The sequence below is a fragment of the Castor canadensis genome, chromosome 11 (assembly GCF_047511655.1).
Source record: "Castor canadensis chromosome 11, mCasCan1.hap1v2, whole genome shotgun sequence".
Taxonomy (NCBI): domain Eukaryota; kingdom Metazoa; phylum Chordata; class Mammalia; order Rodentia; family Castoridae; genus Castor; species Castor canadensis.
The window spans coordinates 3,832,993-3,848,114 of NC_133396.1; the positions used below are offsets into that span (position 1 = coordinate 3,832,993).

General features: G+C 50.0%; 1 protein-coding gene and 1 non-coding gene across 2 annotated transcripts in view; both read left to right on the top strand.

Moving 5' to 3' along the window:
* Dnah17 (dynein axonemal heavy chain 17) overlaps window positions 1–15,122 on the top strand; it is a 106,485-nt gene that overhangs the window by 11,772 nt on the left and 79,591 nt on the right. Inside the window, exons 11-17 of the mRNA XM_074045000.1 lie at window positions 844–1,109; window positions 1,473–1,668; window positions 4,911–5,057; window positions 10,091–10,199; window positions 11,202–11,305; window positions 12,331–12,471; window positions 14,663–14,806. Coding sequence (XP_073901101.1) covers window positions 844–1,109; window positions 1,473–1,668; window positions 4,911–5,057; window positions 10,091–10,199; window positions 11,202–11,305; window positions 12,331–12,471; window positions 14,663–14,806 — 1,107 coding nt within the window. The remainder of the gene's footprint in view (window positions 1–843; window positions 1,110–1,472; window positions 1,669–4,910; window positions 5,058–10,090; window positions 10,200–11,201; window positions 11,306–12,330; window positions 12,472–14,662; window positions 14,807–15,122) is intronic.
* LOC141414165 (U1 spliceosomal RNA) lies at window positions 4,240–4,402 on the top strand. Its single transcript, XR_012439248.1, has one exon. It is a non-coding gene; the product is annotated as a U1 spliceosomal RNA (small nuclear RNA).

The following is a 15,122-nucleotide window of genomic DNA, read 5'->3' on the forward strand; positions in this document are numbered from 1 at the left end:
ACAGCAGCTCCTCCTGCCGCCCCGCCGACAGGAAGTGGATAGAGAGCATGCTGCACCAGTGACTTCCTCCCCTTTTGCTCCATCCAGGCCCCAGTCTTAAAAGGTGATGCCACCCACATTCAGGGCAGGTCCTCCCTTGGTTAATTGTCTCCCAGATACACCCAGAGGTGTGCTTTACTAATCTCCTGGGTGTCTCTCAACCCAGGAGTCATGTGTAGAGGATGAGACAGGCTCAGGAAAATCAGAAGAGCCCAGTAGTGGTCACCTGGCCAGGGCAACACAGAGGTGTTGCCCCATAAATCTGATTTGGAACAAGGGGAGGGACAGATAAGGAGCACCTGGAGGTGGGGGCTGAGCCCTTGCTGGGAGGCCACAACTCTGTGCTGCTGTTTCCCTGGCCATGGAAGGAGTCTGGTGGAGGCAGTGCCCACCTCTGGGAGCAGTGTCCCGTGTTTCAGACCCTTCTCTGGGAGGAGCAGGTAGGCAGGGTAGAAGCTAGATGGGGTCCCTGAGGAACAGATATTCACTCACCCAGTCCTGTGGCTATTTTGCTGTTGCTTTACTGTGCTTTTTGATTGTTCAGATCTTCCTTGCCCACATCCTCACTTCTCCTGGGCCTGAAATAAATCCTCCTAGACCAGACCTAGTTAGCCCTACCGGTTTACAGGAGGTGCTTTAGCCTTGTCATACAGCAACTTGGGAACCACACAAGCATCATTTAGCCATTTGCCAGACAAAGAGAGGTTCGAATGAGTTGAACCCTCCCTGTTTTGGTAACAGCCCGGGATGGGCACAAGCCAACAGGACCTCTGGCAAAGATGGGCTTCCCCCATGTCTCCCCAGCTCTTGTACATGTGTGGAGGCCTACTGGAGCGGCCTCTGATTCTTGCCGAGGTGGTGCCCAGGTACTCAGTCATGCTGGAACTGCTCGATAAGGAGCTGGACAATGCCAAGCTCTTGTACGATGCCCAGATGGCAGCCTCTGCAGTGGGCACCATCCCACCAATCCACAAAAACATGCCCCCCGTGGCCGGGCAGCTCAAGTGGAGCCTGGAGCTGCAGGAGAGGCTGGAGGTGTCCATGAAGCACCTGAAGTACATTGAGCACCCGTAAGTCCCAGGCCAGGGAGGGTCCACGGATAGCTCAGGTCAACCTCCGGGAAGGGAGGGTCCATCACAGCCTTGCAGCCCCGGGCATTAGGCTGGCTCCCTGGAGGCTTTTCAGTGAGTGTGTGCAGAGCCACTCTGGCTGCTTGCTTCAGTTTATGGGTAGCGTCTTAGGCTGCCTGTCACAGATTAAGGGGTCACAGTTCTATTTTATCATCCATTGCACAGTTGTCCTATCAGTCTGGAAGAAAAAGGTTGCTGGCTGCCTGCTGAGGTCTGACAATAGCAGTTGTGGGTGCTAAAAGAAAATCTGAAAATGTCAGGGTGAAGGTTGGTGCCTTACTGCTCCACCCAACTCTGATCCAGGGTCATGTCCAGTGAGGAGGCCAAGCTGACCTACCAGAAATACGATGAGATGATGGAGCTACTGAAAAACTACCGCAAGAAGATCTACCAGCAGTGGGTGGAGAGGGTAGACGAGGACTGCCATTTCAACCTGGGCCAGCCATTGATCCAGCGGGATACCATCACCGGCCTCATCCAAGTCAACTTCAGCAAGGCGGTGGGTCCCAGGGCAGGCTGAGGGATGGATGGCATACCTGGGAGTCAGGTGAGAGAGGGAAGAAATGGGCCACCCTGGACCTGTTCCACCAACAGCATGTTTGTGGAGGTCCCTGTGTGTGTCACAGGGAGCCTTGGCTTTGTTTTTTAAGCAGTCCAGGAGATATTTAGGATATGGGGAGAACATTAGCACCCCAGGAAACAGCTTCAAGGGCTGAGTGGTAGCTCAGTGGTAGAGTATTTGCTGACTGTGCATAGTGCCCTGGTTTTTATCCCTGGCATGGAGGGAGGGAAGGAGGGAGGAAGGAAGGAAGGAAGGAAGGAAGGAAGGAAGGAAGGAAGGAAGGAAGGAAGGAAGGAAGGAGAAGGAAGGAAGGAGAAGGAAGGAAGGAAGGAAGGAAGGAAAGAAGGAAGGAAGGAAGGAGAAGGAAGGAAGGAAGGAAGGAGAAGGAAGGAAGGAAGGAAGGAAGGAAGGAAGGAAGGAGAAGGAAGGAAGGAAGGAAGGAGAAGGAAGGAAGGAAGGAAGGAAGGAAGGAAGGAAGGAGAAGGAAGGAAGGAAGGAAGGAGAAGGAAGGAAGGAAGGAAGGAAGGAAGGAGAAGGAAGGAAGGAAGGAAGGAGAAGGAAGGAAGGAAGGAAGGAGAAGGAAGGAAGGAAGGAAGGAAAGAAGGAAGGAAGGAAGGAAGGAAAGAAGGAAGGAAGGAAGGAAGGAGAAGGAAGGAAGGAAGGAAGGAGAAGGAATGAAGGAAGGAAGGAAGGAAGGAAGGAAGGAAGGAAGGAAGGACCTAGAGAGGTGGGTTTGTAACTGGAGTTCTAGGCCAGAGGCCCAACACCAGGTGTTCCACACATCAAGTCTGGCCACTCACCCTTATACACCAAATAAAGAGACAAGTAGTGGTGAAGGGCAAATGAAGAGGTTTTTTACACGGCTGGGCTCGCCACAATAAGAGGCAAAGTCAACACTTCAGCCCATCTTTGGGACACCGACAAGAGCTTTAGGATTAAGTAGAGGACAAATGGGGTACGCACGGTTATTAAACAGACCCGTCACACATGTGGTCTGGTTTATCATCGTCTCAGGATTGTCAGGTAGGGCCTGATCACCATAAGAAAGGCATTGTGGTCTGGGGGCAATTTCAACTCGTCAGTCCTGTCCTTCCTGGATTCTAAGATGGCTGCAAGGTGACTGTAGAGAGAACGGCTCAGAGCAAAGAGTTTCAAAACAGAGACAGGGATGCCAAGATTTTCTTCGTTTCAGCTCTCCTTTGGACATCTGTAGGCCCAAGTGAGGAGTCAGTGCTTTTCAGCAAAAGCAGTTACTAGGTATCTGTTATGGGCTGGCTGGCCAAGGAGGGTGAGCTGGAGAGAACTCACAGGGCTGGGCAGTGTGCTCCAGAGCTGAATCTGGATGGCTTAGATGCACACAGAGGACAGAAGCAGGAGTGGGGCTCAATTACTACAAGCACTCCCTTATGACCTGTCCTGTCTGAGGGGGCGGGGATACCGGAAGGCACAAAGACAGAGGTGTGACTTTCCCTTGGAATACTTCCCTTTCACTAAAACTCATTCATTCATTCATTCATTAATATTTACTGAGCACCTACTCTGTGCATGTGCTTGGAATGAACTTGTGAACACAGCTTCTAAGGCTTTTGTTCTGCCCTCCTGGAGCTTATCCCTGGGAGGAAGAGGGAGGGACGGAGAGAGAGAAGAACAAGAGGGTGACCAAACTAGCACAAATAAAGAAGTCAGAAGATGACAGCTGATTCCTCAGGACAAAGAACAGGCCAGGCGGGCAATGGAGCTGGAGGAAGGGGGCAGGTGCAATGTTAGACCCACAGCTTTCAGGAAGTCAGGGAGTGGGCAAGAAGAGATGGAGAGAACAACATGTCTGGCCATGGCAGGAGCATGGTGGGGGTCAAAGTGGAGATGGGAGATGGACAGAGAAGAGTTGCTGGGGCCATCTATAGAACTGGGTTTTTGAGTTAAGCAAGATGGCGCCCATGGCAGGGTTCCTCAGACAAAGGAGAGTCTTGATGTATCTGTAAAGGATCCCTTTTCTATGGGGGTGGGGGAGGGTTAGGAGCACAAAGACCAGTGAGGGGCCTACAATCCAGGTGAGCAAAGATGGTCTGGAGGGTGGGGCTTGGGTTGGAGTGGCAGCGATGAGGGGTGATTAGATTGTAATCATGGTTCCAGTGAGATTCTGGGTGGATTAGAAATGGAAAACAAGAGGAAGAAGAGTCAGCCTTCATGCTTTTGGGGGGCTGACATGCACTGGAGGGGGCGGGTGAGCAGGCCACAGGGGAATGTTGACACTCTGTTTGGCCATGTTGTCCGACTATCAACTAGACATACAAGTGGAGATGTTGAGTGGGCAGGAGGCAATGAGGGTCTGGAGGTCCAGAGAGATGCTGAGGTTGGAGTAGTAAATGCAGGAGTCATCCACACACGGAAGGGACACAAGCCGTGACATCGGAGGAGAACGAGCCTCATGCAATTGAGAGTGAAATGAGGAGGACCAAGCTCTGGTTCTCCAACATGGAAATCCCAAGATTATCAAAAAAGACTGGAATACTTACCTGGCGAGGAGACACCACGATCACGAAGGTGGTTTTCCCAGTGCGAAGCTCAGCCATTGCACTCCGGATGTGCTGACCCCTGTGATGTCCCCAAATGTGGGAAACTTGACCACATAATTTGTGGTAGTGGGGGACTGTGTTTGCACTCTCCCTTTAAAAAAAAAAAAAAGGACTGGAAACAGTGACCAGGACAATTGGGTGTCCTAGAAGCCAAGAGGAGCCCAGATGCCCAGGAGGTGGCATGACCTTCAGGGAGGTCACATGACATGACAAGGGACTCAGCAACATAGGTTACTGAGATCTTAAGGGGAACAGCTTTGGGGATGAAGCAGTCTTGGGAGCATGGCTCCTGCTGTTGCTGGGGATTGCATAGCCAATGGGAGGAGAGGGAGCCCCATGAAGCCCCGATAGAGCCTTCTCCATACAGCCTGGGGGTGGGGGGCCGGGAAGTGGATGGAGATGAGAAAATGACGATGACATCATCCATCCCATGATGGTGATGTCAGTGTTTTCTGGCTCAGGACCAGCAAGCAGGGTGAGGACACCCTGAACCTGTCTCCCACAAACTTTGAAATCCTTCAACCAGGAAAACACCCAGGGCAGGCAGCGTTCTGTTTCTGAGGTCACCTTCTGACCTGTGCTTTGACCTCCGTTACCATTTAGCTGGTGGCAGTCCTGAGAGAAGTCAAGTACTTGAATTTCCAGCAGCAAAAAGAGATTCCAGGCAGTGCAGAGAGTCTGTTCTCAGAGAACGAAACCTTCCGGAAATTTGTGGGCAACTTGGAACTCATCGTTGGCTGGTATAATGAGGTGAGTTGATGTCATTTCATTTTATTTTGCTTTCCAAGTTTCGGGTGTTGCTGAGAACAAACGGTGGCGTAAGATCCCCACGTAGACTCAAAAGTGGCTCAAGCCAGTCTTCGTCATTCACGCCACAGCAGAGGCGGTGACATGAAGAACTGAGACTGGGCTCATGTTTACATTCTTCGCTTCCTACACACAATTTGGATAGCATCAAAGCCATTCCGTATTCACCTCCATTATTCCCACTGAAGTCAGGGTCTTCAGGCAGGGGCGCTTCCTGGAAGCCTGGCTAGGACTGCAAATCTTCCAGCCTCCTATAGTGAAGAAGCTGTGTGGGAGGTGCCTAGAGAGGTGGCTGTCCACCCTCAGCGCTGTGGCTCGAGAACTCCTTGATGTTGATATGACCCGAGGACCTGACACTCCAATCGCAAAGAGGCTGATTGTAGATGAGAGGCCCTGCAATTGACTAGCCTTGGGGACAGTACCTTCTAGTGACAGGCCTGTTCACTCAGAGTGCCTCTGTCCTGGCAGGAGAACCTGGGATCCACTGGCAATAAGAGGGGACCTGGAAAAAGTGGGCATGGGGCAGTGGGCAGATATAAGCCTGTTCTCCTTCCAGGCACCCGTCTTACAGACCCCATCCACAGATGGGAAAGAGGTGATGTCACGGTTTATCTCAAATGGCCCCAAAGGCCATGTGTTGAAGGCTTGGTGGCGTGGAATCCTTAGGAGGCGGGACCTAGTGGGAGGAAGTTAGGTCATGGGGACTTGACCTTGGAGGCAATATTGGGACTCCAACACCTTCCTCCCTCTGTCTCTTTGCTTCCTGGTTGCCATGAGGTGAGCTACCTCCTCTGCCTCACGCTCTGCCACCATGATGTTCTGCCTCATCACAGATCTGAAAGAAGCTGGGCCTCCCCTGGACTGAAACCTTGGAAACTGAGGGCTAACACAGACCTTTCCTCCTTTAAGTTGTTTTCTCAGGCATTTGGTCAGTGATGAAAAAGCTGACTGACACAAGGGACTGCTGGTGCTACCCTATCTTGAACCAGGAGGGTCAGGTATGGACACTGAGTGGGTTCTCCACTGCTGCCATGACACAGCACCACACACCAAGTTGCTTTAAGTGACAGAGACCTATTGTCATGGGGGTCAAGAGTCCACAGGCCTCCCCTGCAGACGTGCAGGTGCCGCTGGGCTGGGAGCTCTAGGTCAGGATCTGCCTTCTTGGCATCTCCTGTTTCTAAAAGCTGTCGCATTCCTTAGCTAAATGGCCTCTGTCAGTCAGGGTTCTCCAGGGGAACAGAACCAATAGAAAATGGAGAAATAGATGGAGATTTATTGCAAAGAATTGCTTCATGCAGTTTGGAAGTTGGGAAGTTCCATGGCCTGCCATGTACAAGCTGGTGACCCAGGCAGTCCAGACGGTAACTCAGAGTCCAAAGCCTGAGAATCAGGGGAGCAGATGGTATAAATCCCAGTCTGGTGGCAAGAGAAGAGACGAGATGTCCTAAATCATCAGGGAGCCAGGAAAAGGGGACAAATTCCTGCCACCTCCCACTTTTGTGTCACCAATGCCCTCCAGGGATTCAATGAGGCCCACTCACACAACAGAGGGCACTCTGCTGACCTGAGTCCACCCATTCAAATACCATCTCATCCACTAACACCAGAAGCAATGTTTAACCCTGGCACCCGTGGCACAGTCGGGATGACATAAATTAACAAGCAGAGCTGCCTCTTCCATCCTCAGGCACATCACTCCAACATCTGCTCTGGTATCACGACTGCCTCCTCCTTTCACCTTTTTGGCTTCCTTCTTATGAGGATTCTTGGGATTACATTTGCTGCCCCCGTAACTCAGCCCACCCAGATAATCTGCCTCATCCAGATCCTACCAAGATCAAGATTAATCTTCCCTTTGACAGGCAAGGTAACATGTCCATCGCCTCTAAAGATTAGGATGGGGACATCTCTGGGAAGGCAGCTGTGCTCACCACTATACTACCAGCGCCTCATGGGGGCATCTCTGGGGAGCCGTCATCTGGCTACCACACACACCTCATCCAAAAGGGGCCAAAAAGATCTCCTCTCCTGGGACTCCAGCGAATTTGGAATTGGGTCTAAGAGAAGATGTGTCCAGAGGAGGCTGGTGGCCACAGGCTGCAAGGCACAGCCCTCATTCACATGGGTAATCAAAGAAACCAAAAGCAGGACAAGGAGAGGCAGCAGGAGAGTGGAGTGGAGGCCTCAGAGCAGGAGCTCTCATGGGGACTTTCCAGCGGAGTCCCTATGGTCCTCAGGTGCATCGATGTTGGTGAGGTCTCACATCTGTGCCCTCACTGTTCAGCACGACACCAGGTAGCTTGAGTGCCTCTGTTGGGCTTGCATTTCTTGCAGCCAGCTCTCACCCAACTGGATCAGCTCTCTGGGAGTATTTGTTTCCATGTTTCGTGTGTCAGTTGTCCAACGGAGGAGTACACCCTGGATTCCTGTTGTGGGGGGCCCTTCTACCGGCACCTACAGGTCAGGCTCTACTCCCTTCTCTAGACTTGGTGCATTGTTCTGCTGGTTCCACTTACATTGTGACCAGAGAGTCAGCTCCTTCTGCCTCCTGTCCCCCTCCTGCTGTCCCCTTATGAAGTCCTGCCTGAACTGCAGTAACAAGTGGAGCTATGTCATTTGCCTTCCCCTGTGACAGCAAGAATGGCAGTAGCAACACTGTGAGTCAAAGAGCGTCTCTATCTCGGAGGACTCACGGAGGGGATGGCATTGACCACACCCAGCCATCCAATATCACCTTAGATACACTGGAGAGAAGGCCTGGAATATGGAAAGATTCAGGGTGAGGCCACAGGGACACTGGGCTACCTTCTGCTCTGGTGACATCCCTCACGAGTGTCTGTGAACACCAGAGGTAAAATGAGGTGTCTTGGGTTTGGCTATCACACGGATTGGTCAAAAACATCACACACACCCCCTCCCTGCAACTACCAAAGAGCCAACTTTGGCTGAAATGTAAACTCGAATGAGTTCCGCATAAGGAAAGCTTGTTGTTTTGTTGATTTCATTCATCAAGCTAAAAACTTAATTGACTTGCCTGTTTGCATTACACCAGTGCCCGTTTTATGGATTACTGGAACCCACTTTCTTCAGAATCATTTACTTCCAACAGCTCCAGCACTGTGTTCAGAGAAAGCGGAAGCTGTAGAGATGTAGCAGGTGGAAAAACCATGTATGGGCTGCTTCTAGTGTGAAAGCTCTTCTGCAGTGACCATGTAATCAGAAAAAACAAAGCCAACAAATAGTAGTTCAAAGAATTGACCTAGCCGGGCGTTGGTGGATCACGCCTGTAATCCTAGCTACTCAGGAGGCAGAGATCAGGAGGATCCTGGTTCAAAGCCAGCCTGAGCAAATAGTTCTGTGAGGCCCTATCTCAAAAATACCCATCACAAAAAGATCTGGTGGAATGGCTCAAGGTGTAGGCCCTGAGTTCAAACCCTAGTACTGTGAAAAAAAGAAAAAGAATTGACCTTCCACTGCTAGCCAAGCCCACAGTGTCGAATCGGACCCTGGGGTGCTATTAATAACCCTGGCAGCCAGGGTGAGGAGTGAGGAGGAAAGGCAGCCCGAGGGGAGCTCCCCCAGCAGTGTTTGCTACCGCTATGGATCTTATTCATCCAGTGGTCTCTTCAGCTGAGAGACCACCGACCTCCAACCCGCCAAACTATTAACGTCTGTCTGAGCTAAGCCAAAGTGGATGCCGGTCTTTGAGGAGCCTCCCAGAATGTCTGAGCAGCCTTTTGGGTGTGTTTGCTCCCCAGGTCACACTGCTGCTGAAAGCAGGATACATAAGGAAGTGGGTAGCCTGGGCTGTAGAGCACGGGTCCCCAGGGCATGGCATCAGATGGTGTCCCCTCCAGTTTAGAGGGATGACCAGTGGCCCCACCATCTCTGTCCGTGGTCCACTCTCAGAAACCCAGACAGATTCCTATGCAGGCCTCCCATGGGCTCGGCTCACAGTGCTGTGCTTACAAACACACCCGAGAGGCTCCTTATGACATTATCTCACATCCTCAAAGCAAGGGGCCGTCACTGGGAGTTGCCACTGACCTTGCACAGACCCTGGTCAGTGGGTCCTGCCCACGCTGTCCTGCTCTATACTTTCATGGCTCCCTGTTTCCGCCCGGTTTTCAGTGGGCAGCCAACTGTGAGCCCATTTGTCTGCCTTTATCCGCCGCAAGTTCAAGGTCGAAAACATTTGAAGCCTGGGGTGGGGTGGGGTGGGGTGGGGCGGGGTGGGGTGGGCTGTATGCAGAAAATTGTTCTGCAAAGCGAAACACGGAGTCTAATGTCCTGTGTTAACGCCCCGTAATCTCTCTCTTCCTGTAGACGTGTCCTTCAAAGTGACGTATAAAGCAAAATGTTGACAGTTGACGTAGTGTTCCAAAGTTCAAATGGCACTTGCTATTTAAGGGAACGATTTATAGAAATGCCACACACCCTCCCAGTCCTCATTTGTTTGTTTGTTTTGTTTTTCCTTTTTGTGAATTCAAGTCGCCAAGTATTAGTTTCTTGGAGAAGGGCAGAAATGGCACAGGCCCTGTGCTGGCATCAGCCTGTCTGCTAACCATGTGAACAGCTTCTCTGCAGATCCTGGGTCCCCATATAACTAGATTTCTGGCTCTAGATCTGTGACCAAGCAGAGGTTCTGAGTCCAGGGACACTTCACTTATTCACGTGTACATTCTTGATTCTTCTTCTATGACTCCAAAATACAAAAGTTTGGGGCTATCCACTCACTGTTTTCATACTACCCCACAACATGGATAATGAAGAACTAAGTACGTACATAAACCCTTCATGATTAAATCATTTTAAAAGTCAGAGTCTCTTGAAATACAATGTATATATAATTCCCAAATAACACTAGTTATAACCAGTTTGGTAATAATAACCCTTACCATTGTTAAATCCTTAACATTTTAAAATCTAGATTTGGGACAAAACCCTGACACTGTGTAGCCTTTGTTTTTCAGATAAAGAAAACTGTGATGGACGTCGAATTTCCACTAATAAAGTCAGAATTAGAAGAGATCGATGTCAAATTATTAAGTGCAGAAACAACCTTGTTCTGGAATGGTGAAGGTATCAAGGCTAACTTCATAGGAAAGGGGTTCAACCTGGGGGGGTCCAACCTGCCCACTCCCTGTCCTCAGCCCCCCGCCTGGAGGGGCCACTTCTGCCCTTGGCTTTGCATGGCTGCTTTAGCTGCTGTAGTGTCAGGTTTAAAGTCAAAGGGCAGTTGTACCTGTTTGCCCAGTCAGGAAAGTACCCATCTGTGTTACTTACACACAGAATCAGGGGAGACTCCTTGGGCTGCCGAGGGGTCCCAGGGTTTCCAAACTGGGGTCCCTGGAGTCTGGCCTTGCTTGTTTCCTACCATATGTGCTCAGCAAGTCCACAAGGCAAATGCCTGTCTCAGCTGACTCAGATGGATGCTGGACAAGTGGGAGGAGAGTAGTCGTGAGGCTCCCTTCCTCCATTCCAAAACCAGACCAGGCGAAAGACCCGGACCGCCCCCATTTCCATCCCCCAGGTCCCAATGGGCACCCCACTTTGCTCCCATCCCTATGAGACCTTCATTGTGCCTTTTGCCACTTCTTCAGCCCCCGAAGCCACAGTCTAAATGAGAAGGTGGGGCCAAATGTTATGTCTGTGAAATCAAGGTCAGTCCTGATTTTTCCGTGTAAGGAGGTCATCCTTCTTTCCGCCCACTGTGCCCAAGACCACGGCTCTTCAGCTCCTCCAGCCCCTGACAGCACTGTACGAGCTCTGATCTCTCCAGCGTTCTGTTTGTGGTTAGAGGCCTTAGGGCTCTAGGAGGAAGGGAGCTTTGACTTCAGGAGTCCGGGCCTCCTGGGGGATTAACGGGTCCATACATTTGGAGATGGGGAAGTCCTACTGAGTTCCTTGGCATTTTATTTCAAGCAATTCACAACAATTTCTTCTGGTTCATGTTTTAGAAGAGGGGCCGTTTTTCCCAGGAGCTGATCCCAAAATTGAGCACTGTGCCAACCCAAAAAGCATCTTCATCTGGCTGAGTTGTTCCTTGGGTAAAATTCCCTTATGCTTATGCTTATATTCCAGGTGTGTTTCAGTATATTCAAGAGATGCGAGAAATCCTACATAACTTGCAGAACAGAATACAGAAAGCCAAGCAAAATGTAGAAGGGATCACCCAGGCCATGAGGGTGAGTGAGCTACAGAAGTCAGAGCAGGGCTTCAGAGAGCTCATTTGCTCCTGAGGCAAATGAGGCCACGAAGAGAGGCCCCTGGCAGGTGCTGCTACGTGACAGGTGGCCATGGGAGCTGCCATCTAATGCACTGGTCAGGAACAATGATGTCAGCCCAGTCACTGTAGAATTCATTCTTTGAGCTCAGCAGATGTGTGTGCAAAACCTAGTCCGTACCAGGCTGTTGCTAGGAATAAGGGGCAGAAAGAAATCGGCTGAGGCTCAGCCCTCCAGGAAATGGGCCTGTTGCTTAGTACAAAAGCAGGGCACTTCTTTTACCTCAAGCCCCTTCCAGAGCATGGTAGAGGGAACAGACGGACAGACAATGACACTCCTTCCCTAGTTTTCCCCATGCTTTGTTAATGACCCTAATATGCAAAAGCTCTCACAGCAATACATCTAAAAGGAAGTCTTTGAAAATCCCCCTTCCTGTTAATTTTGCACTGTCCACGGTGTAACTGTTATATATTTAAGTGACCAGGTTTAAGCTATTTCTTGAACACAGCAAGGTTAAATCATTATGGTTTCCCACGAGCCCCACTACAGCTGCCACTAACATGGTACTTCAGATTATGCCACATGCCACCACTCTCCCCGAGAGCCCCGGAAGGAAATAAGTTACAACTGTTACCGCCTTGTTTATTGATGTGTTCACTGGAGCACGTCTCTTATTTCAAGAATCCTCTGGCCTGTTTGCTGTGACACTTCTGTCACATGCATTCCATTATCACCCACTGAGATTTTCTCACCAGTGGATTCAGTTTTCATTTGAATGGTATACTTATTCCCTTGGGTAATTTTCTCAAGAAGTTAAACAGAGGTGCTGGGACCCCGGTGCACACAGGTCACAAAGAATTCAGCTCCAGTCCGAGATCCTCAAGGGAAGAGGAGACCCACACTGAAGAGCCAGAGCAAGCTGAGAAGAAGCGAGACCAAGCCTGCTTTCCAAACCAGCCATCCTCACTCCCACCGTTTCCTTCCAGGACTGGTCAGCCAACCCCTTGTTTGAAAGGAAGGACAACAAAAAGGACGCCCTGTTGGACTTGGATGGAAGGATGGTCAACCTGAACAAGCGCTACACAGCTGTCAAGGAGGCTGGTGTGAAGATCCAAGCCATGGTGGCGGTAAGGAGATGCCAGGGGTCCTTGGAGAGACACTTGCTTTTCACAGAGGGGAGAAAGAGAAGGCAGAACTACAGAGTTCATAAAAATAGTAGGCAACACCTGTTTTAGTGGTGGCAGAAGTCCATGGTCTCTCATCCAAGACAGCTTATCTTAACGTCGCCAGCCATCCCACGATGTGCCTCGAAGTCTGATTCTTCTTGTTGCATATCTGACTCATCCATTCCAAGAGTATCATAGCCCCCACCTGTACAAAGTTGATATAGGCAGGTGACATCTTCATATTCAGCCTCCAAATCTTGTTTTCCTGGGATGGGCTGCTGCGGGCAAGCACTGTGTGTTTGCCTGCATCCTTTGCGGGTTTCCCTCCCGTGGATATGGGCAGGAAGCAGTCACACATGAAGAATGAGGAACCCTGGATTGTGCACGCATGGTGTGTCACGGCCAGCACATTTATGGGCATGAAGAGTTAGCACACCTGCTTTGCTACCTAGAAAGTAGGTTCTTCTTTTTGCCAATAGTCTCAGCAGATGGAGGGTCCTGGTCCCTGTGGATCTCTGGGACGGTCCTTGTTATGTGCGCATTCACAGGGAGAATGCAAAATAGCAATCTGTATTGCTGGAGGCTCTGCCTGGACTCCCAGCACTGTGGGGGTCTTCGTGCCTTCTGCACTTAGCTCTCCAGCTTGCATCCCAGCAAGTGGATGGTTGGGATCTGCACTGGCCTGGGGGAAAAAACTTCCCCTTCCTCAAGTTTAAGATGTTGTTAGAACAGTTTTGGAGGTTTCCCAGTGCATGGTACAAATCAATGGTGTGAACTTGAGTGATGGTCACCACATCCAGACACACCAGCAGGCCTCACTAAAGGAAAGGTCACCCCAGTGGCAGGACTTGGTTAGACCAAAAACTATGGTATCTCTTTTCTAGGTCCTGTACCTTCCCGCTTTGCCATGGTGTCAAAATGTCCCAGTAAAATAGACATGTAACCCTGATAGCTGCTACATAAAAAGTTAAGCAATTAACTTGTTCCTACTCTCAGAAGTGTTGGGAAAACCACACAGGAGAGATTTGCTTCTGGGTTAGGAAAGCTTCAGAGTACAGCAAGGAGGCTGGTGAGGAGGGTAAGGGAGCTGAGGCCAGTGAACCCACGAGACATGCCTCGCCTGATCTCCAGCTTTGATAAATAACCTTGCCTTTGTGCCAGGGTTTTTTTTTTTTTTTATCACATACATCAACTCATATGACAGTTATCTGAACCATTTCTCTGTCTTACACTAAAGTTATTTGGGCCTATGAATGCTCTCTCAAAACATAGATGCCTGACAGTGCAGACTAAGTCATATTCATCTTTGCGTTCCCCCTGTAGCACTCAGTGTCTTACACTCATCCATCCATTCACCCATCTATCACATCCATCCATCCATCCATCCATCCACTTACCTACTCATCCATCCACTCATCCACCTACCTAGCTATCCATCCAACCATCCATCCATCAATTCATCCATCCACCCCCCCATCTATTCACCCATCTGTCCATACATCCATCCATCTATCCACTCATGCATCTATCCACCTATCCACTCTTCTGTCTATCTATCCATCCATCTATCCATCCATCCACCAGTTCCCACTCTGTGGTGGAAAAAACAGTCAATCTACTCCCTACCATGTCCTTTTTATTCAGATGGCCCCCAAATGATTATGAACACATCCAGTAAGGTGAGATCAAAGTCCCCCTCCAGCCCACCAACGAGAAGGAAACATGGCAGTGAAAAGCTCTCGTGAAGCTGGGCATCAAAGCAGGAACAGATAGAAACCAAAGACAAAAAAACTTAAGAGTTGTCACCTGTATCCTGTTGGTATAAATAACAGATTTCCAAGGGAATAAGGCAGGGGCAGGGATAGGATCCAACCTGAGATGGATAGAGAGTGCTTGAGGAGAGTCTTTGTGGGGAGGTGACATTTGAGCTGAAAGCTAAAAGATTAGAAGACGTTGAACAAGGCAGGAATGGAAGGGAGTGGCCAGTGTCCAGGTGGACTATAGGAAAGAGTCTGGCACATTCTAGAAGCTCAGAGCAGACCTGTGTCTCTGAACCAAGTGGACAAGGACAAGGGTGGTCCAGAGAGCCCTGGAATACACTGAGTAGAGTGAGCAGATGAACCGTGCCATTGAAGCCAACCATGTATTTCAGGAAAACGCGGAGCTGGTCAGAGCAGATACAACCAGCCTGCCTTGGACGGACTATGTTAACTACATCGACAACGTGGTCTTAGACGAATTTGACCATTTCATCCGCAAATCTCTAAACTACCTAACAAACAACATGGTTATGGATGTAAGTTGTCAATTTTAGGGGTGTGTGTGAATATGAGGTAAGGCCCTACTGGAATCTATAATTTGGAGTTTCTTCATGAAAGAGCATGCTATCATTTTACAGACCACCCCGTCCTAAGTCTTGCATCCCTCCATCCCAGGCCCTTGGGATGGAGTTGGTTACCTCATAACTGCCATGACACAAATCTGCTGTAGAATAACTGAGCAGATCTGAGAAAATTGTCCCACCCTGCTGCCATCAGAGAGAAAACAGGTGCCACTGTTACCTACTCATGGTGATGGTTGAGGGGAACGGTACCTGCCAGCAAAATCAGCCA